The sequence below is a fragment of the Camellia sinensis genome, chromosome 12 (assembly GCF_055761805.1).
Source record: "Camellia sinensis isolate YWXY chromosome 12, ASM5576180v1, whole genome shotgun sequence".
NCBI lineage: Eukaryota > Viridiplantae > Streptophyta > Magnoliopsida > Ericales > Theaceae > Camellia > Camellia sinensis.
Window position 1 is genome coordinate 69,486,068 of NC_138972.1, and position 26,008 is coordinate 69,512,075.

General features: G+C 38.4%; 1 protein-coding gene and 2 long non-coding RNA genes across 7 annotated transcripts; 2 read left to right on the forward strand and 1 right to left on the reverse strand.

The window, feature by feature from the left end:
- Positions 1-297: 297 nt before the first annotated feature.
- On the forward strand, positions 298-4,907 carry LOC114271860 (uncharacterized). Of its 2 annotated transcripts, none has more exons than XR_014345802.1 (3): positions 298-382; positions 1,244-1,373; positions 4,363-4,907. It is a non-coding gene; the product is annotated as an uncharacterized LOC114271860 (long non-coding RNA). The 2 variants fall into 2 exon arrangements; XR_014345801.1 differs by lacking the exon at positions 4,363-4,907 and adding an exon at positions 2,388-2,558.
- A 3,718-nt stretch (positions 4,908-8,625) lies between these two features.
- Positions 8,626-9,368, reverse strand: LOC145804549 (uncharacterized). Its single transcript, XR_014346536.1, has 2 exons — positions 9,169-9,368; positions 8,626-9,052 (listed from the first exon to the last, which is right to left on the reverse strand). It is a non-coding gene; the product is annotated as an uncharacterized LOC145804549 (long non-coding RNA).
- A 1,102-nt stretch (positions 9,369-10,470) lies between these two features.
- On the forward strand, positions 10,471-13,768 carry LOC114303688 (histone H3.3). Of its 4 annotated transcripts, none has more exons than XR_014346535.1 (8): positions 10,484-10,996; positions 11,198-11,274; positions 11,375-11,465; positions 11,596-11,677; positions 11,804-11,910; positions 12,048-12,187; positions 12,465-12,593; positions 13,483-13,768. XR_014346535.1 is itself a non-coding variant. In XM_082898882.1 (8 exons), exons 2-8 carry the CDS (start codon positions 10,925-10,927, stop codon positions 12,472-12,474), a joined length of 579 nt encoding a protein of 192 aa, XP_082755008.1. In that variant the 5' UTR covers positions 10,653-10,789; positions 10,886-10,924; the 3' UTR covers positions 12,475-12,914. The 4 variants fall into 4 exon arrangements, 3 of the variants coding, with proteins under 3 accessions (XP_082755006.1, XP_082755008.1, XP_082755007.1); XM_082898882.1 differs by lacking the exon at positions 13,483-13,768 and having other exon boundaries at positions 10,653-10,789; positions 10,886-10,996; positions 12,465-12,914; XM_082898880.1 differs by lacking the exon at positions 13,483-13,768 and having other exon boundaries at positions 10,471-10,789; positions 10,886-10,996; positions 12,048-12,495.
- The last annotated feature ends 12,240 nt before the right edge of the window (positions 13,769-26,008 follow it).

Here is a 26,008-nt window from a genome sequence, read left to right on the forward strand (position 1 = left end):
TGAAGGGATTGCCTCGGCTTGGGCTGGAGGAGAGAATGGTTGGAGTGTTATTGATAAAATATTGCCCATTGTTGACAAACTTTTGTTTGACAGGGGCTGGTTGTATATGGTTTTGTATTACAGCAAACAATCCCTCAGAAATATGCCTTCAAATGAGAGAGAAGGGTTATGCATCCAGAATTGTTGTGCAGAGATCAACTGAAGAGGAGAGTCTCCATGTTATTAAGTTTTGGCGAGATTTTGATAGTCAACCAGTGGGAACTGAAATGGGGATAGTGAACAAAATAGTTCCTGCAAGGGTCATTGAATCTCTGCTTTCACAAGTTCCTGGATTATCATTCTGGAGATATGGCAACAGTAATAGTCGCTGGTATACCAAAAGGTAAAGAGGGATTTTGTTCATTCTGGAAATATATCTATGTGCTACCTTTTCAATCTCCATTTCATTTTTCTCCTTTAGGATATGAATTTTAATGAAATGTGATAAATACATACAATTCATATAATGTGTTCTCCTGAGACTCTGTGGATGTGCACCTTTTTTCTATGCCTTTTTTAAGCTTTGAGGGATTTAAATTCTGCTTTGTCTCGATGATGCAAGGCAAGACTAGAATAAGCTTTTATAACCTATGTGTCACCACTATATATAGCTTGGACCTTCAAAATCAAAAAATTCTTGAAGTTTTGAGTAAACATGAGAAACTATAATAGTACTAAAGATGTGGGAAGGAAGTTAAAGAAGGTATAATGTAAGAGTTAAGGACTTTACTGTATTTGCAATTCATGTAGGATTCAGTATGCTAGGTGTGTATGAAGGGAATGTTTCAGTTTGCTTTATATGTGTTAGTGTCAGTCAGTTTGAGTTTGAGTGGGCTACGGATCGTAATGATGTTCATTTCAATGGTAAAAGGCAGGATCCTATGCAGATAGTTCTGCAGATAAAACTGCTATGGGATGGAAGAGACCATTGCTTTTGAATTAGGATACTACTATAGTGGTTTGAATTGTGTTCCATTTTTCTCCTTTGTTTTATTCCCTTCTTCTTCAGGTTATTTTATGCCACATAGACTGTAGTTGCTTTGTATGCTACATGGACTCTTCTAAATTTGTGAAGTACATCTAGCGATACTTAAAAGGCCTTTTTTTTTTCCTGCTGCTTTTCTTATATGCTGTAACTGACCTCCCCTGATGCTGTATTCATTCTTCCATTTTTTTTGAGGGGGGGTTAAATCTTGAAAATCAGGTTAATCTGTGTGAGCGTGATACTGAAATGCCAAGAAAGCTGATGAGGATACTGAAGAAATTAAGGGAGGAAGATCCTGCATATTATCAGCTGTGTCACCTTGTAAGACACAGTGAACAACCAAGAGAAGGTTTCTTTCTCCTTACTATTAGGAACAACAGTTTGATTTTGTCTTTCCAGATCCATTGCATGGGGGACAATTTATGTAGTTATGCTTAAATAATTCATTTATGTAGTTGTGTCTTAATATTTTTATTTCCTTTTTCCTTATTATTGCAATAAATCAAGGCCAAGGTTCTGATTCTGTAGTGCTTAAATGGTCTTTGTTATATATCATGAGATTCCAATCGTACATGTTTATCAAATTCAGTTTGGATTTCAAATGAAATTCTGAATTTTTTTTGGTATGATGTTGACTGTTCCGTTAAGTTTATCACATGGTGCTTCTTGCATATGAATTGTGCACTTGAAATATTAGTTTGGTAATTGTTATATTTAACAAGTACTTAAATCGGTTCTAGCAATTTAGCATGTTTGTACATCTCTTATATAAACAACATCACATGGAGCCACTTGCTGACAGATTGTGAACTCGAAATGTTCTCTTGGAATTTGTTATTGGGAATTATTTTGTTTGGTTTTAGCCATTGATAATTCTTAATTATTCTTTTATGTTAATGAGTTGCTGATAGATTGTGAACTCGAAATGTTCTCCTAGAATTTGTTATTGGGAATTATTTTGTTTGGTTTTAGCCATTGATAATTCTTAATTGTTCTTTTATGTTAATGAGTTGCTGATAGATTGTGAACTCGAAATGTTCTCCTGGAATTCGATATTGGGAATTATTTTGTTTGGTTTTAGCCATTGATAATTCTTAATTGTTCTTTTATGTTAATGAGTTGCGACAATGCTTACACTATTATGTAAATCATTGTTTTCTTTGTCAGTTCATGTTTCTGAACTCCATTATTTTGAGCAGTAGTGTGTTTTTGTACGTCCACATAATGTTGCCATTTTCATTTCTTCTCCATTCATTTCTGTTTTCACGAGTTTGGAAGTTGAGAAGTCTAAATTTTCTGTGGTTGGCATTATTTCTTGTAACAATGTGTCTAATGTTTTGTACCATTGCTTCTCTTATTGTAGAATTGCTGACGAGGGCGATCCTAAATCCAGTGAAGAACTATTTACAGAGAGTGGCAATGAGAAGTCCGTTGACAACTTAATTCCCAAGTCTAAAACCGACTTCTTAGAATATGCTAACCTCATTTCTCAAAAATTGCACCAATATGAGGTATCTTTAATTCCCAAGTTAGGGCCGACCCTGAATGTGATATAATCTAACTGAAAAGTACATGATAGAATATCTCTAAGGCAAAAGATCATTTAAATTATATAGAGCATTCAAGAACCTTATTTTTTATTTTGTTTCTCTGAAAAGTACTTTTTAAATGGCAAGTTGGCAATCCAATGATGGCAACTGTCTTGGTTTACTATTTTTTTGTTGTTGTTGTTGTTGTTGTTGGTTTCCTTCCGTTTTTATTTTATTTTCTTTTATTATTATTTTTTTCTAGGCTCGTTTTAGCATTGATTTTACTTTTGTTGTTGTCAATTATCATTGAAAAAATTCCTTTTAGCATTGATTTTACTTTTGTTGTCATGACTGTATTGTCAGTCATGGGCCTCTGAATTAGATGGAAGACTCTATGAGGTAATTCAGTTAAAGGGGATATCAAACACCCTGTGATTACTGTATTAGTTTGTTATACTATTTGAATTAAGTGGAAAGGGAATATAATGCAACAAGACTGCGTCTTGGTTTTAACAACATGGACTTCTATGATTTATGAGTGTCTTTTGCGCTTGTGCATACTTACATCTAAGCCCAACTGATGAGTTGCACAGAATACCGGGGAATGTGTAAAGTTAATGGATTTATGTTTGATCTGAAAATTTGTAATTCTGGTAATTTGACATTTGTGTAGATTTTCCCTTCAATAACTAAGTAAATTGTGCATTTGATGACATGACCTTCATTAAGGCTTGCCATTCGTAGGATGGATTTTTGTTTGATGGCTATCTTAACTTTACGTTCCCTTTTTTATGATTTGAATTTTTTAATTTTTTGAAGTTTCAATATTAGATTGACCTCTTCAAATACAAAACATGGTTAGATATGAAATATAAATAATTTTATGCTTATATTTTTGACAAATTTAATTTGGGGATAGCAATTTTTGAGCAGGGAGTGCACTTGCGTGTTGTGGGAGTATGTGATAGTAAATCATTACTTGTTGCATCAGATGTGCTCACACTTGAATGGAAGAGACGAGAAACAATCGGCGTCGGTGACAATGGTGGCTAGCGACGATCGGTGACAGTGGTGGTGGCGAGCAGCGATCGAAGCATCGATTCAAAGGTAATCTTCTCTTCTCTTCTCTTCACTTTTTGTCTTTGATCGGTGATCGGCAACTGTGTTCTATGTTTTTATTTTGTTATTTTTTCAGTAATTAGGGCTTCAGCTTCTTCTCTTCACTTCTCTTCTCTTCTTGTCTTTGTAGAGATTTGCTTATTTTTTTAGGGCTTCGACTATGTTCTGCTAATTAATTAGGGCTTTCACTGTTGAAATTGTGTTGAAATTGTGTGCATTAATGTGTTATACCTTGAATGGATGAACATTTCAGAACATTTTTGTAAAAAAGTTGGTAGCATTGATTATCATGACGCACAATTGGCAACTTGTCTGACAGCTTCCTTGAAAATGACCCAAGTGGAAATTAGTTCCTCAGTGAAGGTACTAGTGCTCTTGCCCCTAATGACTAATCTATAAGTCAAAAATCAAACTCGTCCATGGTCCTTGAATCTTTCTCCTTCTTGAGGTATCTACAAGACTAGCAAGTTTTCTCTCACAAACCCTTCATATTTACAATTATTTCATATTGATTCCGGTGCTGCAATCAACCAGTAAACTAAACTGCAATTTTTTTTTCTGTTTTATTTATTTTCTATGAAGGAAAAATTAGATTGCAATTGTTGTATTGTAATTACTTGAACAAATAATTTGTGTATCCATGTGCTTTCATATTGTTTCTAATTGCAGCTATGCATATGTTGATTACAGTCGTGAAGAACTTTCTTATATTGAAGAGTTATAGTGAACAATAGGAACTGAAGGAATGAATTGAGTGGTTGCGAAGTGTTTTCATTGTAATTCAGTGAGCTCAAGAATCTCTGTGGTTCTTTCTTGAATAATGGGTTCAAGAATTCAGATCTGTTTGCTGGTTGTTTCTGTCCAAATTTTACTTGTAGCAGCGCAGACAAATAATGACTATAAGTTCCATTCTTATGCCTAAATTGTTAATAGTTATATTATTGTTGAATGATATATGCATATGAGAGGCTCCAATATGTGTTCTTTCTTGCTTTGATTAATACAATCAAGAATACATCCCTGCTCATCAGTTAATGCATCCTCCAAAAACACAAAGTATATGCTAGTCCTGTTTATGGTTTCTTTCTAACGCCTCATTTATTGTGGGGTTGATCGCTGATAAAGGAGAAGAAACAAAAATGAAATAAAAAATTGTGTTTTATGTTGTTTCTTATAGTGAAAATTAAAATGATCTGCACTCCACTGCTGGATGTTATCTTCTCTTGGTTTCCAAATGACACAAGATTTGAGATTCAAAGTTTGAATAAATATACATTTTTACTTTTATTTTAGCCCCAGGTCTTTCAGCAATCAAAGGAAAGCCTTACTCAAATAGGGACTGGGTTTGAATATAGGCTGAAACATGAGTTGAAGGGTCCTAGCTATGGTCTTCTCGATTCACCACTGCGAGATTTTAAATGCATGCCCTTGACTGGGTTATAAGAAGCCATTTCTGTCTGGAGTTTTCTAATTTACCTGGGAATAATTTCCATAATGTAAGGATGTGAATCCCTTCCCACCTTTGGAATACATAGTTGCATTCCTACTATGTGTTAACTGCTTTCCGAAACTAGAAATCTTAGGTCTTATTTACCATCAAGTTTTCAGCCTGCATACTAGTTTTGGGGTCACTTGGGAGCAAGCTTTAGATGTCCCAATTCTTTAACCGAAATATCAAATGTTCTTGATTATTCAGAAGTGGTAATCCTTGAAATAATAATTCTTGGTCAAATGAAATCTGTTAAGAGGCTGAGCTCTAGAAAGCTGTTCCTCTTTTTTTGTTTTTTTTTTTGGATTTCTGGCTGCTGTTGGTTTCTCACGTCTGTATTCCTGAATCCTCATGCAAAAATTCATTTGACCAAGTTGTTTAACAATTAATTTCTGGCTGCTGTTGGGATGGAATTCGGTGCAACAATTCATCACATGGTTATTTTTGCATTGCCCAAGTTGTTTAAGAAATGCCCACTGAATTATGCACAGCACACTTGAATTATGCCACTACCAGAATTATGCACGCTTGAATTATCCCACTTGAATATTAAATTATGCAAACTTGAATTATGCCCTGTTTTTTTTTTTTTTAAGGAAGTGCGCACACAATTAAATTGTGTTGAAAATTTGTAAACTTTTAAACAGCCAAACCGATTCGTATCTATCCGCCAATCCGCTCATCCACTCAATCCGCATCCGCCGGATTGGCGGACGGATGCGGATTGATTTTCTCCAATCCGCCAATCTGACAGACGGATGGCGGATTAGAGGTTCCGTGGCCGCAACCGATCCGCGCCCACCCCTAGCTAGTTGTCTCAATACGATGTACATGTTTATAGGATTTAATTGATTTTTGCAAAGATACGGGTTTGCAATCCAGTGTTGCTGCCACTATCATGCTTCTCTGATAAATTTTCCAATTCTGTTTCTTTATTAGGTGCCTTACATCACTACTGCTTTGATGGATGCGAAGCTTGGCACGGAAAGGCGCAAGGATCTTTTTGATTGGCTATCAAGGCAACTTAGTGGATTAAGCTATTTTCCTGATGCTGTAAATCTGAATTATGTATTGTTTCAATTTGTTATGCTAGATGGATGTGACTTGTGAATGAAAATTTAGAATAGTTGTATTGTGTCGAATGTTAATGAATTATGTATTGTGTCGAATGTTAATGATTCAGTTAATTTGAATGATGCTTTAAAATTATAAGTTTATTATGGATTGAATGAATTATTAGGAATTATAGGTGTATTGTTTTCCTGCTTTCGCAACCAATTTATTAGTTGTGACAAATAAATTATTTTTTTTCGCAAAAAATGACAATTGCCGACCAAGAGTTTTGGTCGCAAAAAATACATCTATTGCCGACCAAAACAGCTCTTGGTCGTGGAAACTCACTTTTGCCGACCAAAAGTTTTGGTCGTGAAAATTAACAAATGGTGACCAAAACCTTTTTTGGTCATGGAATGTCACAAATGACGACCAAACTTTTTGGTCGCGGAATGTCACGATTGGCGACCAAAATTTTTGGTCGCGGAATGTCACTATTGGCGACCAAACTTTTTGGTCGTTGAATGTGATAATTGGTGACCAAACTTTTTGGTCGGGAAAATATCACTTTTCGCGACCAAAGTGTTTTGGCGACAAAATAAATTAGTCGCGGTAATTAAATATTTAGTGACCAAAAATTTAGTCACGAAATCCAACTTTTGCCGACCAACCACAATTTTGGTCGCGAATTACTTTTGCCGACCCTCAATTGGCGACCAAAGTAGCGACCAAAAAAATTGGTCGCGGATAACTTTTGCTGACCAAAAATTGACTTTTAGCGACCAATTTTTTTGTTGTCAAAAGTGTTAATTCTTGTAGTGTGCTACAATACTCACAGGGATTAAAAATATAAGAGTAAATTATAAACACACTTCTTAAGATTTGTTTATAATACAGATTAACCCTTGTAATTTTAAAAATTACAAAACTCCATTGTCAAAAATTTTTATTTAACAAAAAAAAAAAAACAAAAAGAAATTCCTAATTGTTGTTCTATACAATAATAAAATTACCTGATTTATTAATTGAAATATATTTTCAACATCATAAAGGCTTCGCTTGGCAAGTTGAGTTGGGTTGGGTTGGGTTGGGTTGGGTTTGGGGCTATTTTAGTCACAAAAAAAAAGAGGCTTTTTAGCCCAACAAGACAAAATATCACATTTAACCCATAATCATTACATTCTTTCTCTTACAAAAAGTCAAAAAAGCCAAAAAGCCCTTCCCAAACGAGACTTTTTAGCCCAAGACTAAAATAGCCAAAAAGTCAAAAAACCAAACCACTTCCTAAATGAACCCTAAACACTGCTAATTGACTTGACGATTTATTAATAAAATGAGCTATTTGTTATGCGATTAGAAAATTGACTACAAGAAATAACACATTTGCCGACCAAAAAATTGGTCGCTAAAAGCTCATTTTTAGTCGATAAAAGTTTTCCGCGACCAATTTTTTTGGTCGTTACTTTGGTCGCCAATTGAGGGTTGGCAAAAGTAATTCGCAACCAAAATTTTTGTTGGTCGGGAAAAGTTGGATTTGCTGACTAAATTTTTGGTCGCTAAATATATCATTACTGCGACTAATCTATTTTGTCGCTAAAACACTTTGGTCGCGAAAAGTGATATTTTCCCGACCAAATATTTTAGTCGCCAATTGTCACATTCCACGACCAAATAGATTAGTTTCCAAAAGTCGAGGAATCGCCGACTAACAATTTAGTCGCCAAAAGGTGAGGAGTTGCCGACCAACGATTTTAGTCCCAAAAATGTAGAATTTGCCGACCAATTTTTTAGTCGCCAAATCTCTTTCTTTTTTTTTTTTTTTTAGAATTATTAATTTTTGTTTATAAACATTCAATCCAATATCAAATAAAATTCATTCAACCCAACCACAATTAAGGAACAATAACATTTGCCGATCAAAAAAAAAGGAACAATAACATTTAAAAAGAAAAAGCTTAGGAACAATAATAAACAAATTTCCTTTCTTGTGGAAAATATAACAATATTAAATGCAAATGTGGAAAATAAAATGTGGGTGGACAGCTTCAACATACATTTGCAGAAAGTCCATTCTGCAGTAGAAAATAATCAAATGCCAAAAGGCTCCAAAAGAAGAACTTGCCTTAAACCAACACACCATCCTTCAAGACTTTTATTATTTAAGATGCCGTGTTGGCTTCAAAGGTTTTGTTAGTTATCTCAGGTTATACAAAACAAAAATATAGCTGCATTACTAGAAACAAGTGTGATCATCCTCCAAAATTGACAATCACAGATTCATTTATTGCCTAGTATGACAATTTTCATAAAGTATGCTGGCAATAGCCACAATTATCATTTATGCTAATAGCAGAAAAAACATAAACTTACAATGACACAGGAGCTCATTCAACAACAACATAAGAGCGATATAAGCCCTTTCCTTAATTCTACCTTCAAACCAATTAATGAGAGTCCAAATTATGTCGTACACTCAGCTCAAAACATACTTAGGATCTTATGACAAAAGGGTGTTAACAAACATGAAGATGCTTGGACCTAAAAGATGCATTACCGAAGACAAGAAAGAAACATAGGGGCTCAAAGCTAGCAGTCTGGCCAGCACTAAAAGAGTTTGCAAAAGAAAATAGAATTAAAGTTGGTAATGAAAATCAAATAAATGAATAAAATGTCTCGCCATCTCAATGCCATCTTGATGGGAATGGTGAGGCATGACGTAAACACATCAGCAGGAAATTCTGCACTCTGAGGAAGAGTCTCATGTGCTTCACAGGCTGCAAGCAGAATGCAATCCCTTGGGGAAGATCCAGAAGAAGTAGAAGCACTCCAATCCTGAAGCTATAGCATAGACAATCATACTAAAAGTTAGAGAGCTGAAGAAACACAATAATAATTCCTATATCATGGCAAAATCAAATGCTTATTATGAATTCACCCTACACAGAATTGAATACCTCTACGAAGGCATTGACAATCATTCCCGTAGCAAAGCAGTCAAAAACATATATCGACGGTGTCTTCAGCCAGGAATCAACATCACTGATCGCTAATGGGATATATTGTGTATAACTCTGGACCAAATGACACAATCAGAAGAATATAAAGATTTGCAACAGATTATGAACAATAAAAGGCATGGAAACACTTTCAGGTCAGTAATGAAACCTTGTTGAACAGCCAAAGTTACTTTCTTTAATCATTAGCTCCAAAGTTACTTTCTTTAAACTTGCCATGTGTCACATGTGTGTCTAAATGATGGACGCATATATCTTCTAAGTTTAAAAAATGCATCCAATACGAAAAAATTTAAATAATAATAAGACAGACAAGGACATGACACTTTCTTATAAGTGTCCGTGCTTCTTACCTGACATATCAAAAGCATTTACCTTCCTATTTGAGGCAAGTGGATTTTTAGAAATATTATATTTTTATTTTTTTTATTTTAAATTAGGTTTGGCTAGGACTATTATTCAAGTCTAATATTTTTAGAACATCTGGTGGTGCCTAGCCATCGGACCAGATTTGTCGTAAAAATAAAAATAACAAAATAATCCTAATCAAATCAAATAAACCTAATCAAATGTGTAGAACACATTTTCCCATGTTAAGTGCTGTTAGAACATTTGCTGGTGAACATGTCTCTTACTCTTTTTCTAACAACTAATAGAAGCTCAAAGAAAACCCAAAAAATTACCAACAATATAAGAATAATTTATATCCACTTAACTTGTCCACTCCAAGCTAAACAGAACTATAAAGCAATAAATTCATACCGCTTATATAGAGTAACATTCCATGTTTTCTTCTTATTTCCAACATCTATTAATATAATCAAAAGACAATCAGTCCAAACCCAGTTCATCCAACAGACTATCATGATTTCTCTAATTCAAAACCCATTTTGGAATTTCATCGAACAGGTCATCCACATACTCTCACCATAGCCAAATTTATATAACAATTATATAGTATATATAGAGAGAGAGGGAGGGGGGAGAAACAGGGGTAAAAGGGAAAAGAGGGCTGATGGTGGTTGTTCACGGTGGAGAAGGAATATACTCACGATATGACTTTTATGACTTCTGAGGAGTCCATTAGCAAACACACAAGCACACAAGCACATAGGTGTGTGTATATATATATATATATATAGATGTAGAGTTCATCAATACCTGGTAAGGAGAGGCCAAACACACTATATATGTACCTGGTAAGGATAGACCAAACACACAAGCACACACACATGCACTATATATATATATATATCACTACTAGAAAATTGGCTTTTTGCGACTAATGTTTTTGCGACTGATTATTTGACCGTCGCAAAAACTAATATTTGCAATAGCACCCTCCTTTTATTATACCTATGCCCTAACAGAGACTGATTTCGCCTGGAGTCTCATTTCCCCCAAATCTGACCAACCCCTAAACCGACCTAACGATATTCTCTCTCTCTCTCTCTCTCTCTATATATATATATATATAATCGAACCCTTTCTTTCGTGTATATCTCCATCTTCACAGAATCCAAACCCTAATTGCTGTCGCCGACTCTCTCTCTCTCTCTCGGTAGCGATCGTCTTCTTCTTCGTCGTATTAATTTCTTCGTCGATTCATTCCACACAGATCTGATCATGATCTCTCTTCTGTTCCGTGATTTTGCAGAGTTTTGAGCGTTCTTGTTTCTCTTAATCTGAGATCCCAATGGCTCGTACGAAGCAAACTGCTCGCAAGTCTACTGGTGGAAAGGCTCCCAGGAAGCAGCTCGCCACCAATGTATGAATTCCTGGCTTTGATTCCATTATGAATGTCTGTTCGTCTTTCTATTCCGATTTTTATTTCCGTTTGGTTGCCGAGAAACTGCAAGAAAGAAGAAATTAACTATGAAATTCTTTCAAACTTTTATTAGTATTTTTTTGGGTCTTGTGAATTTGATTATGATTTCGCATCGTATTTTCTGTGATTGTTTCCGTAAAGGCTGCAAGGAAATCAGCCCCAACCACTGGTGGAGTCAAGAAGCCCCATCGTTACCGCCCTGGGACTGTTGCCCTTCGGTAATGGCTCCTCCCTTAAATTAGCTAGCTCATAATCCATTTGTTCACTATGTTGCATCACCAAACCCTAATTGATCATAACATCTCTTATTTTGATCAGTGAAATCCGAAAGTATCAGAAGAGCACCGAACTTCTTATTCGCAAGTTGCCTTTTCAACGCCTTGTTCGTGAAATTGCTCAAGACTTCAAGGTATTGTTCGATCTATTTCACTGATTTGGTGCTATTGTTGGCGTAATCTTACTTTCAATTTCAACTTATACATATTTATGATGCTAATTTATTTATTTAATTTATTTTTATTATTTCTTATTTGGAGCAGACTGACTTGAGGTTCCAGAGTCATGCGGTTCTGGCGCTTCAGGAGGCTGCAGAAGCCTACCTGGTGGGCCTGTTTGTAACTGGTATTGTTTAATTGTTTTCATTTTGTTGTGTTTCATTTAATTTCTTTTCCAAGGATATCTAGTAATCAGTCAGTATATATGGAGATTGATTTTCTGATATTTTGCTATCACCCTTCATCTTCAAAGGGGACTGCAAGAATTGCATTCATTTGTGGGAACCTACGTCTGGTACGACATGGAATGTTGATGCTAATCCCTTTGTCAGACATACCGGAAGTGTTGAAGATCTACAAGTATGTATCTTCTTTTTTGCTTTTTGGATTTAGATGTAATGAATTGAAGTAACTTCTATTGTAACACAAATGATTTGAAGTAACTTCTATTGTTTACCTTTTTTTAAGAATGGCTCTTCCAACTTTTATCCATGCAGTGGAGTCCCACAGAACCTCATGTATTTGCCTCTTGCTCTGTGGATGGGAATATTGCAATATGGGATATTCGTCTAGGGAAGTCACCAGCAGCATCCATAAAGGCACATAATGTAGATGTGAATGTTATCTCATGGAACAGGTATTTAAATGTCTTTTCTTTCAGTAGGCACCTATGTCTGATATATGTATCTGATGACCTCTCTTTCTCATTCTTGCCTTCTATTTTAGTTTATGTAATTCCTAGTGCCTTTACTATTTTAATGCAATCTTTTGTTTCAACAAGGATGCAGCTTTAGTTGTTCGTTATAGCTTATTACATAATTTTTATGTACTTTTTAGTATTTAGGTAGCCAACTGGTGGGCATACTATTGATCTCTACCTTGAAGTGAGTATAATTTTTTATTGCATTTATTAGGCAATTATAAAGATGGACCAAAGCGGATCTTCTTATCTGAAGAACCTTGGCAAGTGTTCAATCTTCGTAAACAACAAGGAAATAGTACCTAAACAGGTTGTAAACCTTACTTCAAGTTGTTTGATTGAGGTATGTTTTTACCTTCCTTGGACACTAGACTAATCAATTTTATTTTTTATTTTATTTGCTCTACTTGCTGAATTTCTCGAATCTAGGTGCAAAATAGATTTCTCTTTTTGATGACTTGCTCCTCTCAATGCTCGACTTACCTGGTTTTTGGTGATTACATTATTTCTTTTTTCTTAAAATTAAAAACAATCTGAATGTCTAGATTATCAGCATCAGTCCTCTGTTGTCTTGGTGTTAAACCTTATTGATTATCTTTCCCATGCCTGCATTCATTGTTCACTTTAAAAAGTGCTTTAACTTTTGAAAGGGAAATGACCCAGCCGCAAGATAATTAAAACTGGGTGAAAGAGAAATGGTCATGTAACAAGAAGGCAAAATAAGGATCAAAATAAGCTTGGGGAGGTAGAATGGCAACTCGAATGCCATAGGGGGACGTCCAATCCAAGATTTTTTTATGGCCTAGCTATGTCCTTACTGTTAGGCATCCGTGATACCTAATCAAGATTGGTAAAACACGAAACACATAAGGACAACGCACAAGAAAGATAAATCACATGCACACACAAAGAACATGAAATCTATGTGATTTACCCCAAGCTAGGGCTACGTTCACAGATACTGCGATTTTCACTATAATCAAAAAAGTTAAAAGAGATTATAGTGATAGCCACCTCTTCTCAACTATAAATACATAGAAAATTAAGGCAATAGGTCACTAGCGCAGCAATGCCCCAACACACGATATATCAATTTTATGGTGTTATGAGGGATGCATATGCCCTTACAAGACTACTTATTCCAAATTAACTCTTTCACTTATTGTTATAATCATCCCACACAAAATATATGTGGAATCCTGTGTTAGTTACTGCAATTGGGGCACTTTCAGGTAAAAGGAATGCCGTTCATATTTGAAACAAATCAAACTCGTGTGAAGCAGTATGCTGATTGCACCACCAAGGAAAGCCAAACCCAGGACCACAAAGTCTGAGTAGTGCAGTGTTTAAATGAGTTGGGATGCTGTCTGAAGGTGCTTCTTTTTTTGTCACTGCACTTTCCAGCTCCTTGGGTTTTACTGTAATCTGTTGTATGTATCTATCAGAATCTGTTTCTTGCTGTTAGAGACTCGCTCCACTCATGTTTAAATATATATAATAGAACACTTGCTTCTCTTATCTCTCATTTAATTGCACTGGAAGTAGTTAAAAAAAGACAGAGTGTCGAAAAGTAGTTTTAACCCTATTTTCACTAGTTGTCATTGGGAATGGGTTTGATAAAATGGATTGCTTTTCCAGGTAGCATCACTTGGCTGCAATACAATATTTTTTTATCAGAATTTTGTATCTATCAGAATTTTTGTAAATATCACTTTATATTTATTGTATATAATACTTGAATATATATATATATATATGTAACGCCCTCAAAATAATAACAATAAACCCATCAGATAAGACATGCATTTTCATTTAAACTAACCGCATTCCTTTCATTCATTAGAATTCCAAGACATAAGTATTACATGTTAACCTCATAACAAAATGCCCTACGGGCTTACAGCTTTCCAAGTTAACACTTGGTTACAACAAAGAGTTCTAACTCGTTTACACATTAAGCCCTTGGCTTGAAATTACATGTAATACATCAAAAGTAAAACGACAAAACTATGCCCGCCACTAGCCTCCCAGCTATGTCCTTGGAGGTGGCATGCTTCCTGTACCTGAAAATGATATTCCCATATAGGGTGAGCCACAGCCCAGTAGAAATACACTAAACCAACCATGGACAATGACTAAAACATTAGCAATTGATAGTTGGTCAACACTGATACAATCACATAAATTACATATTTATGTCAATGACTTACAAGTCCCAATTACTTTTCATTTTCCCTTTTTCAACAGATAAGCATGCTAGCTCTATCATCATTTCCACAGATATGTATAAAAACTATATCTCACATTCAGATAAGCATAAAAGCTATATCCACATTCTCAACAGATATGTATATCAACAATATCCACAGATAAGCATACAAGCTGTATCCACACTCTACAACAGATATGTATATCAACAATATCCACAGATAAGCATACAAGCTGTATCCACACTTCACTTCACAAAGATAAGCATATGAGCTCTATCTTCACTTCTCTAGACAAGCATATGAGCTCTGTCTACGGAGTACATCCCCTATCTCCTCCAAATACCTATCCGGTTTAGAGGTACATCCCCTATCTTCCCCTAAACCGCGGAGTACATCCCCTATCTCCTCCTCTACACATAACGTATATAAACACATTGGTTCTATATACAATCACACAATACACACAATTAATGTATTCTATCAACCGTCAAGTTCCATGACACATTCCATTGATTAGTTTCCGTTTACCTAATCATCATGCATTGTCTACAACAATCACGACTATCCTCCACCGATAGCCCAAAGCAGTTATTTCTAAAACAGAAAATAAATGCACAAATGGATGTTCAATCAACATTTCATTTCCTCATTTCTCACCAATTAATTATCCCAATTAATTAAACAATGTAATTAGGCCATTTTCCATAATTACCATTTCAACCCTTAGGTCCCATTTTCATCAATGATTCAACAATCATTCCATTTTTCTATGCCAAACATGCATCTAGGTTTATTATGAATAAAACCCCAACTTTTGTAAAATTACACAAAAGCCCCAAACTTTCACAAAATTACCAAACCAAGCCCAACATCTCAAAATACCAAAATTTAAAGACAAAACCCATAGAGAGGAGTAGGATATCCCTACCTCGAAGTTTTAGCCCAAAAGGAGATGAAGACTCCAAGATCAACTTGCTCCAAATCCAAACTTTTTCAGATTAAAACGAAGCTCTCAACACCCTCTATCTTTTTAACAAAGGCCCTAGGCTAGATTCACACTCTAGGGAGATGAAATCTTAGAGAGAGTGTAAGTTTAGAGTGAGAGGGTCTCGGATTTAGGTTTTGGATGCAAAAGAAAGTGAAAAAGTTAAGTTTAAAATCGCTGCTGTCCGCTGATATAAAACACTCTCGCTCGAGCGAAGGATTGGTCGCTCGAGCGACCAGACACAGAAAACTCTCGCTCGAGCTAAGAAGTTCTCGATCGAGCGAAGAAAAACCCAGACCGCTCGAGCCACGAAAAGCTCGCTCGAGCCAGAAACTACAACTCTCAGGTCCAGAACCAGGTGCAACACAACTCTCGCTCGAGCGACAGACTCCTCGCTCGAGCGAAGGACCAAAAATCTGGGCAGCAACACTAGGCTCCCAAGCACAACCAACCTGTAACAAACCTGCCCAACACATCCCATAACTCAAAATACAAAGTAAAAAGGATGCAAACTAGGAAATAAACAACTACCAACATCCACGGACACATGTCCGGATCACTGTACAACAAGGGTAAACCCGGGATCGCTATAACCTCCCCCCCTTAAAGAATTTCGCCCCCGAAATTAAGCACAAGTTTTCAAAAAAACAGATTTTCCTCCATTTTAAACAATGTTACAATTTAACATTCAACAATTCGACCCATTACCGGTCATCCCATCCCTTTAACAAGAGACATATCACAAACATATGTATTATTAACATGCACTAACATTATGCACTAACTTTCCAATGTCAACAATATACTTAACACATATAATGTTACATTCAACTTCCATATGAGGCAAGTTCCAAAACATACTTCCAATAACCAAAACATTTTCAATGTTTCACAACTTAAGACATATATAAAAGCTCTTAAGTTCAACAAAATGTAAAATTTAAATACAAAATTACATATCAATAAACAAGTCCGGATATTTCTCTCGGACTTCCAACTCACGTTCCCAAGTGGCTTCCTCCACTCCGTGATGTTTCTACAAGACTTTCACCAAAGGAATGGTCTTGCCACGCAGGACCTGATCCCGCCTATCCAAGACCCGAACCGGTCTCTCCTCATACGAGGCATCCTCATCTACCTCTAAATCAGTCCAATCCAACACATGTGATGGATCTGGCTCATACTTCCGAAGCATACTCACATGAAACACATCATGCACTCCGGACAACTGCGGCGGTAAGGCTAACCGATAAGCAACCTCACCTATCCTCTCAAGGATCTCAAAAGGACCAATAAACCGAGGGGACAACTTCCCACTCTTCCCAAACCTCATCAGGCCTCGCCTAGGTGATAATTTCAGAAAGACATGATCACCTACCTCAAACGCCAAAGGCCTCCTCCTACGGTCGGCATAACTCTTTTGTCGACTCTGGGCTGTAACAAGCCTTCTACGGATAAGCTCAACTTTCTCCGTCGTCTCCCTAACCAACTCCGGACCCAACAAAGGTGCATCACCCACCTCGGCCCAACAAACTGGAGACCTACACGGTCGGCCATACAAGGCCTCAAACGGTGCCATACCGATGCTAGACTGAAAACTGTTGTTGTAGGCAAACTCTACCAATGGCAAGTGCCTCTCCCACGTCCCACTGAAGTCCAGGACACAACCCCGAAGCATATCCTCGAGGATATGAATAGTACGCTCGGACTGCCCGTCAGTCTGAGGATGATAAGCCGTACTAAAGGTCAACTTAGTGCCCAGTGCACTCTGCAAACTCTGCCACAACCTAGCAGTAAAACGAGGATCTCTATCTGAGACAATCGTCACTGGGACCCCGTGCAATCTCACTACGTCCCGAATATACAAGTCGGCAAGATGATCTACCGAATCTCTCATGCGCATAGGAATAAAGTGCGCCGACTTAGTCAACCGGTCTACAACCACCCAAATAGCATCACTACCCCGTTGAGTCCTCGGAAGACCTACAACGAAGTCCATAGTGACATGCTCCCACTTCCACTCGGCAATAGGCAAGGGTTGCAACAAACCCGCTGGCCTCTGATGCTCGGCCTTCACTTGCTGGCAAGTAAGGCATTTCGATACGAAAACAGCCACATCTCTCTTCATACCCCGCCACCAAAACTGGCGACCCAAATCCTGATACATCTTAGTACCTCCCGGATGCACCGCAAGGCGCGAATGGTGAAACTCTCGGAGTACTTCCTCTCGGCAAGCCTCCGGTACAAACAAACGGTCTCGGTATCTCACACTCAGGTCGGGATACACCGTCAAACCCTTCTCAACTTTCCCACTGGAGATCTTCTCTCGGAGGGATTCTACCTCAAGGTCACCTCTCTGTGCCTCTAACACTCTAATCACAAGTGTAGGCTGCGCAACAACAGAAAACAAGGCCGCAGCCTCGACAGATTCGCCCAGTAGCAAATCAAACTCGCCCAGTGCTCCCAACATCTCCCATTCCCGGATGGCCATACAAGCTACATCACTAATGGTTTTCCTACTAAGGGCATCGGCCACAACATTGGCCTTTCCCGGATGATAGTGCAACTCAAAATCATAATCCTCGATGAACTCCATCCATCTCCTCTGCCTCAAATTCAAGTCTCTCTGGGTAAACAGATACTTCAAACTCTTATGATCCGAGAATACCTCGAACCTCTCACCATAAAGGTAGTGCCTCCAGATTTTCAAGGCAAAGATCACTGCTGCTAACTCTAGGTCGTGAGTAGGGTAATTCTTCTCGTGTATTTTCAACTGACGTGAGCCATAAGCTACCACTTTCCCCTCTTGCATCAACACACAACCCAAACCCTCTCGTGAGGCATCACAATAAACCGCATAACCCAACCCTCTCTCCGGAATAATCAATACCGGAGCGGTGGTCAATCTAACTTTCAGCTCTTGGAACGACTTTTCACAAGTCTCACTCCACACAAACTTGACTCCCTTCCGAGTCAGTCTAGTCAACGGTGACGCTAACCTGGAGAAATCTTTCACAAACCGACGGTAATACCCAGCTAATCCCAGAAAACTGCGGATCTCAAACACACTCTTAGGCTGTGCCCAATCTTGCACTGCCTCAACCTTGGACGTATCAACAGACACCCCTTCCCCGGATACCACGTGGCCTAAGAATTTGACTTCCCTCAGCCAGAACTCACACTTCCTAAACTTGGCATACAGCCTATGGGCTCTAAGTAACTCAAGCACCACTCTCAAGTGTGCCTCGTGCTCCTCCTCAGAAGACGAATAGATAAGGATATCGTCCACGAAAACAACCACAAATCGGTCTAAGAACTCCCGAAAAATCCGGTTCATCAAGTCCATAAAGACTGCCGGTGCATTGGTAAGCCCAAATGGCATCACCAGAAACTCGTAATGGCCATACCGCGTACGGAATGCCGTCTTAGGAATATCTTCCTCCCTGACCCTCAACTGATGGTAACCCGATCTCAAGTCTATCTTAGAGAAACAACGGGAACCCTTCAACTGGTCAAACAAATCATCTATACGGGGCATAGGATACTTATTCTTAACCGTAGCCCGATTCAACTTCCGGTAGTCTATACACAATCTCAAGGCACCATCTTTCTTTTTAACAAAGAGTGCCGGTGCTCCCCACGGTGAAACACTAGGGCGAACAAAGCCCTTATCGAGCAATTCCTGGAGCTGAACTTTCAACTCAACCAACTCTGCTGGGGCAAAACGGTAAGGTGCCATAGAAATCGGGGCCGTACCAAGCACTAAATCAATAGAGAACTCTATCTCTCGGTGAGGTGGCAAACTAACAAGATCTTCGGGAAAGACATCCGAATACTCACAAACCACCCTCGGTAACACAACCTGGGTCTCACCACTCTCACCACTCTCAAAGCTGGCAAGTAGACTACTAAGCTCACTTCGCCCTCGCGAGTCATACCCCGGTGGCAAAACACTACCAACCCGGTCTCCCAAGAAATAGAACCACTCCCCGCTCAAGGTACATAACGTGACCCTCTGGCGGTAGCAATCAATAACAGCCCGGTATGACGATAGCCAGTCCATACCCAAAATAACATCAAAACCCTTCATGGGCATGACAACAAACGGAAAAGGAAGCCTATAATCGGCGACCTCAATATCACATCCTCTAACACCCTGTTTCAGGATCAACTCACCGCCCAAAGGCGATACCACACAAATAGGAGATGCTAACTGTGCTAACTCCAATTCCAAAACAGATGCAAATGCAGCAGATACAAAAGAATGAGATGCACCCGTGTCTATCAACACACTAGCAACTGAGTTGCAAAACAGAAAAGTACCTCTCACTACTGATGGAGCTGGTACTAAATCCTGCGCGGTAACAGCATACACGCGCCCCGTAGGCCCCTGGTCTACCTGCTCACCTCTCGGAGCAAAAGACTGCTGCACAGACTGGGATGACGAAGCTCCCGGATTGGCCCTCGAGGCCTGCACAGACTGAGCTGGCTGAAAACCCTGCGTCTGCCTAGAACCAGACGCTCCCGAAGTGGCATCCAACTGTGGGCAAAACCTCTTCATCTGCCCAGGTTGTCCACACTGATAACAAGTCAAGAGCTGCCCCCTGCCCAAACTCTGACTCTGCGGTCTAGCTGAAGAAGAAGCAGCTTTCTGACCCCCACCCTTCTGCGGGCAAACAGATACCTTGTGACCCAGCTGGCCACACTTGTAACAGGTGAATTCTCCCTGACTGCCTCTCCCCGAGCCTACACTAGGCACTGGAAAGGTCGATCTAGAGACTGCACCCTGAGACTGCTGAGGGTTATTACCCTTCTGTCTCCTGCCATCACTCTGACTATCCTGGCTCCTCTTGGAGCCTCTCTGACCCTCATCCTCCTCCTGCATCATAAGCTCCATATGAGCTGCAGCATCCACTAGGTGTCTATAGTCTCGAATATAAGACCCACCAACTCTCAACTTGAGGCCCCGCCTCAACTTCCGCTCAAACTCATAGCAACGGCGTTCCTCAGACGCCACCAGTTCAGGTGCAAACCTAGACAGACTGGTAAAAGTAGCCTCAAACTCGGCCACTGACAAGCCCTGCTGATTAAGCCGGCTAAACTGATCCCTCAGCTTCTCCCTAGCTGCTGCTGATAAAAACCTCTCCTGAAAAGCATTCATAAACGCCTCCCAAGTACCACCAACACGAGCTTTCTCGTACTTCCACCATTGACCCGCATCTCCCTTCAGTTGAAAGGATGCCAAGGTCACTTTCAGTGCTCCGTCCTCGATGCCAAGCATCTCAAACGTCTTCGTTGTCTGTTCGAGCCATTCATCTGCCTTAAGCGGCTCTTTAGGATCCCCGATAAACTCGTCCGGATTACACCGAAAGAACTCCCTCTTCAAGAAGGAAGGCCCTGTCTCAGCTGCCTGATTCCCAGCTCTAAGAATACCCAAAGCTCCCGCTATCTCTCTGGCCAAGGCACCCATAGCCTGCTGACCCACTGGCTCGGCCACATTGGCCTGCCCAACTCCCTCCTGCACTGCCGGAATCTCACCCGGTAACGGTACTTCCTGCCTCGCAGGTCTACCACGCCTAGCACCTCTTCCTCGTCCTGACATCCTAATAAAGGTAACACAGAACGTTAGCACATTCATAGGTGTGCCGAAACTAAACACTCACGTCCTAATGCGTGGACAACTGTAATTCACTCCACATAAGCACATAAACACATAAGCACTTACGAATTTCATTTCCGGATAATGATAGTCCCGAGGCGTTACTAGAGTTCCGGTTAGAAATAGCATTGATCAAGTACTTTTCCAACAAGACTCCCAGAAACTCAAGGATCCAATCAATTTCCTAGAAATTAAATCCCATACCCACATAGTCACATAAGCATGTTATCAAATAAACACATAGCATATGGTACTACATCTACGTCTCTATCAAGCGAGACAAACCCATTGTGATCCTAATCACTTCCCACGTACCCAAAGTATTCGAACCCGGTACGCTCTGATACCAAGTTGTAACGCCCTCAAAATAATAACAATAAACCCATCAGATAAGACATGCATTTTCATTTAAACTAACCGCATTCCTTTCATTCATTAGAATTCCAAGACATAAGTATTACATGTTAACCTCATAACAAAATGCCCTACGGGCTTACAGCTTTCCAAGTTAACACTTGGTTACAACAAAGAGTTCTAACTCGTTTACACATTAAGCCCTTGGCTTGAAATTACATGTAATACATCAAAAGTAAAACGACAAAACTATGCCCGCCACTAGCCTCCCAGCTATGTCCTTGGAGGTGGCATGCTTCCTGTACCTGAAAATGATATTCCCATATAGGGTGAGCCACAGCCCAGTAGAAATACACTAAACCAACCATGGACAATGACTAAAACATTAGCAATTGATAGTTGGTCAACACTGATACAATCACATAAATTACATATTTATGTCAATGACTTACAAGTCCCAATTACTTTTCATTTTCCCTTTTTCAACAGATAAGCATGCTAGCTCTATCATCATTTCCACAGATATGTATAAAAACTATATCTCACATTCAGATAAGCATAAAAGCTATATCCACATTCTCAACAGATATGTATATCAACAATATCCACAGATAAGCATACAAGCTGTATCCACACTCTACAACAGATATGTATATCAACAATATCCACAGATAAGCATACAAGCTGTATCCACACTTCACTTCACAAAGATAAGCATATGAGCTCTATCTTCACTTCTCTAGACAAGCATATGAGCTCTGTCTACGGAGTACATCCCCTATCTCCTCCAAATACCTATCCGGTTTAGAGGTACATCCCCTATCTTCCCCTAAACCGCGGAGTACATCCCCTATCTCCTCCTCTACACATAACGTATATAAACACATTGGTTCTATATACAATCACACAATACACACAATTAATGTATTCTATCAACCGTCAAGTTCCATGACACATTCCATTGATTAGTTTCCGTTTACCTAATCATCATGCATTGTCTACAACAATCACGACTATCCTCCACCGATAGCCCAAAGCAGTTATTTCTAAAACAGAAAATAAATGCACAAATGGATGTTCAATCAACATTTCATTTCCTCATTTCTCACCAATTAATTATCCCAATTAATTAAACAATGTAATTAGGCCATTTTCCATAATTACCATTTCAACCCTTAGGTCCCATTTTCATCAATGATTCAACAATCATTCCATTTTTCTATGCCAAACATGCATCTAGGTTTATTATGAATAAAACCCCAACTTTTGTAAAATTACACAAAAGCCCCAAACTTTCACAAAATTACCAAACCAAGCCCAACATCTCAAAATACCAAAATTTAAAGACAAAACCCATAGAGAGGAGTAGGATATCCCTACCTCGAAGTTTTAGCCCAAAAGGAGATGAAGACTCCAAGATCAACTTGCTCCAAATCCAAACTTTTTCAGATTAAAACGAAGCTCTCAACACCCTCTATCTTTTTAACAAAGGCCCTAGGCTAGATTCACACTCTAGGGAGATGAAATCTTAGAGAGAGTGTAAGTTTAGAGTGAGAGGGTCTCGGATTTAGGTTTTGGATGCAAAAGAAAGTGAAAAAGTTAAGTTTAAAATCGCTGCTGTCCGCTGATATAAAACACTCTCGCTCGAGCGAAGGATTGGTCGCTCGAGCGACCAGACACAGAAAACTCTCGCTCGAGCTAAGAAGTTCTCGATCGAGCGAAGAAAAACCCAGACCGCTCGAGCCACGAAAAGCTCGCTCGAGCCAGAAACTACAACTCTCAGGTCCAGAACCAGGTGCAACACAACTCTCGCTCGAGCGACAGACTCCTCGCTCGAGCGAAGGACCAAAAATCTGGGCAGCAACACTAGGCTCCCAAGCACAACCAACCTGTAACAAACCTGCCCAACACATCCCATAACTCAAAATACAAAGTAAAAAGGATGCAAACTAGGAAATAAACAACTACCAACATCCACGGACACATGTCCGGATCACTGTACAACAAGGGTAAACCCGGGATCGCTATAATATATATATGAGAATATAGGTTGCTAAAACATTGTAGGTATTTTATTTATTTATATTTTTTTTGTGACGGTAACAAGATGGTCGCTAATACATTGTAGGTATTTTTTTAATTTTTTTGCGACGGCAAAATATTAGTCGCGATAAGTAGATTAGGCGGTCGCAAATAGTTTGCGACTGCTATTTTGCGGTCGCAAAAAGTATTTGCCACCCCCACATTCGCGACCCCCATTTGCCGTCGCATGGGCCGTCGTAAAAAGTCTTTTGCGACTGTTTTTTATTATTTGCGACGGTTTATAGCGGTCGCAAAAAGTGATTTTTTTAGTAGTGTATATAGAGAGAGAGAGGGAGAGAGAGAGAGAGAGAGAGTGAGAGAGAGAGAGAGAATAAGAACACCATGCCACCAATACCACTTAAAAATTGAAATGTTTTTTGAAAAACGAGATGGTGAGGTTGGACAATGAAGGGGCAAAGATTTGAGAAATTGAAAATTATAGTTAGGGTTTGAAATTGGGGAAACGAGAGAGAGAGAGAGAGAGAGAGAGAGAGAGCGTACTTATCTGATGCAAGAGGTCTGAGATTGAGAAGATTAGTAATGGTAGAGTGTAGGCGGCTCCACACACTACCACCGAACATCCTTCCTCTCTCTGCCAAACCCATTGCTGCTTCGCCGCTGCTCCTGTTTCGTTTCATATTAGCCCCTTCTTCGTGTTTGCTCTCTGCTTTGGCCGGTTTGCCGCCGACCTCACAGTGGGGAAACAGAGCGACACGACCATGGCGTGAGACATTTTTGGTGGTGGTGATTTTGAATGGTGGCCTAGGGTTTGTGCTTATGTGAATGTCAAAGAGAAAGAGAAATAAACAGAGACCAAAGAGAGAAACAGAGAATACATTGTGAGCAACGGTGAAAGAGAGAGAGAGGGAGAGCAAGCGAATTTTTTTTATTTGTTTGGTGCTTGGTGTATGTATCTGAGCTGAGATACAGATAAATAAATATATATATATATAATGAAATTACACCTAAAATTCAAATTGGGCAATAATATTTCGTTTTTCACGTTTCAAATTTCCCTCCCAAATTTTTGGCGACCAAAAGATCAGACTAGTCACAGAAAAGGTACCTTCTCCGACAAATTTTTTTAGTCACCAAATCTCAATCAATGGCGACTAAAATATTAGTCGGTAAAAGTACTAATTTGGCGACTAATTTTTTTTTGGTTGCTGAAAATAAGTTTTTGGCGACCAAATTTTTGGTCGCTAAAGAAAAAAAATAAATTTTTATTTTCCATTCGGCGACTAAATTGTTTTAGTAGCCAAAACTCAATATATGGCAACTAAAATATTTTTGGTTGAGGAAAGTAAGTTTTTGACGACTAAAATTTTGGTTGCCAATTCCACAACCAACTTATTTTTTATCTTTCGCGACCAACTTATTTTTTGGCCGCCAAAATGTGACCTTCCGCTACCAAATTTGTAGTTGGTCGCCAAAAGCATACCACATTCTGCGACCAACTAATTTTTTGGTCGCCAAAATATGACCTTCTGCGACCAACTCATATTTGGTAGCCAAAAATAATGATCATTCGCGACTAATTAATATTGGTCGCGAAAAGGTAACTTTAGCTACCAACTTTTATATTGGTCGCGAAAAGTAGTCACTAAAAGTGCAGATTCTTGTAGTGATTGACGGGCCGAAATGTAATTTTCTAAACCTCATAAGGTAATTCGTATTTTAAGCAATTTTTAAAGGATATATTTATAATTTATCTAAAATATAATTAACCCATTACTAACCGAAGAAAACACACGTCATGTGTATAGTAAGCTTGTATTTGGTTGGGGAATTTGGAGAGAAATTTGTAAAGAAAAAAAGAAAGCGTATGTAAAATTATGTGAAATATAAGTATATTTTATTTATATTTCACATATATCTTTTGTCTTTTTCATTTCCAAATTCTTCAGCCAAACATAGTGTAAATGTGAACAACGTTCTCTCACTTGTCAGTTGTATGACATTTTCATATATGGAAAAATTTTAAATTAGCATAAAATTTTAAAAATAATTATCCAACATAATAAGTTTGGAAAAATAATAAGTTTTATAAATATTTATAATTAAAGCTATAATATTTCCCATGACTCTATAATAAATTTTTGGAAATAGCACTTAGGGATATTAGGGTTTAACAAATCTCATTTAAAAAGTTTTTTTGAGATGCTCTAAATAATTAAGAAAAAACCTAATAAAATCGTCAACTCTAGATCTTGTAGTGACCCATTATAAAAATGGAAGTGCATTTGACGAGTATCGTTTGTTATTTATTTATTTATTCTGTTTATTTACTGAAGGGAGAGAACAATCCATAGATATGGTCCAGTAACTTTACTACTTTTTTAGGATAAATTATCGTAAATCTATTTAAATTATGATTTATTTATATTTTGTCTTTTTAACTTTTAAAATTCGATTGTTAATCACCTTAAAGTATTATCTTATTACAATTAATCTCGTTTGTTAGAATT

Coding starts and splice junctions, on each gene's coding strand:
- LOC114303688 (XM_082898880.1), top strand. CDS start 10,925: ATGGCTCGTACGAAGCAAACTGCTCGCAAGTCTACTGGTGGAAAGGCT. Junction 10,997..11,197: donor GGAAGCAGCTCGCCACCAAT/GTATGAATTCCT, acceptor GTTTCCGTAAAG/GCTGCAAGGAAATCAGCCCC. Junction 11,911..12,047: donor GAAGTGTTGAAGATCTACAA/GTATGTATCTTC, acceptor TTATCCATGCAG/TGGAGTCCCACAGAACCTCA.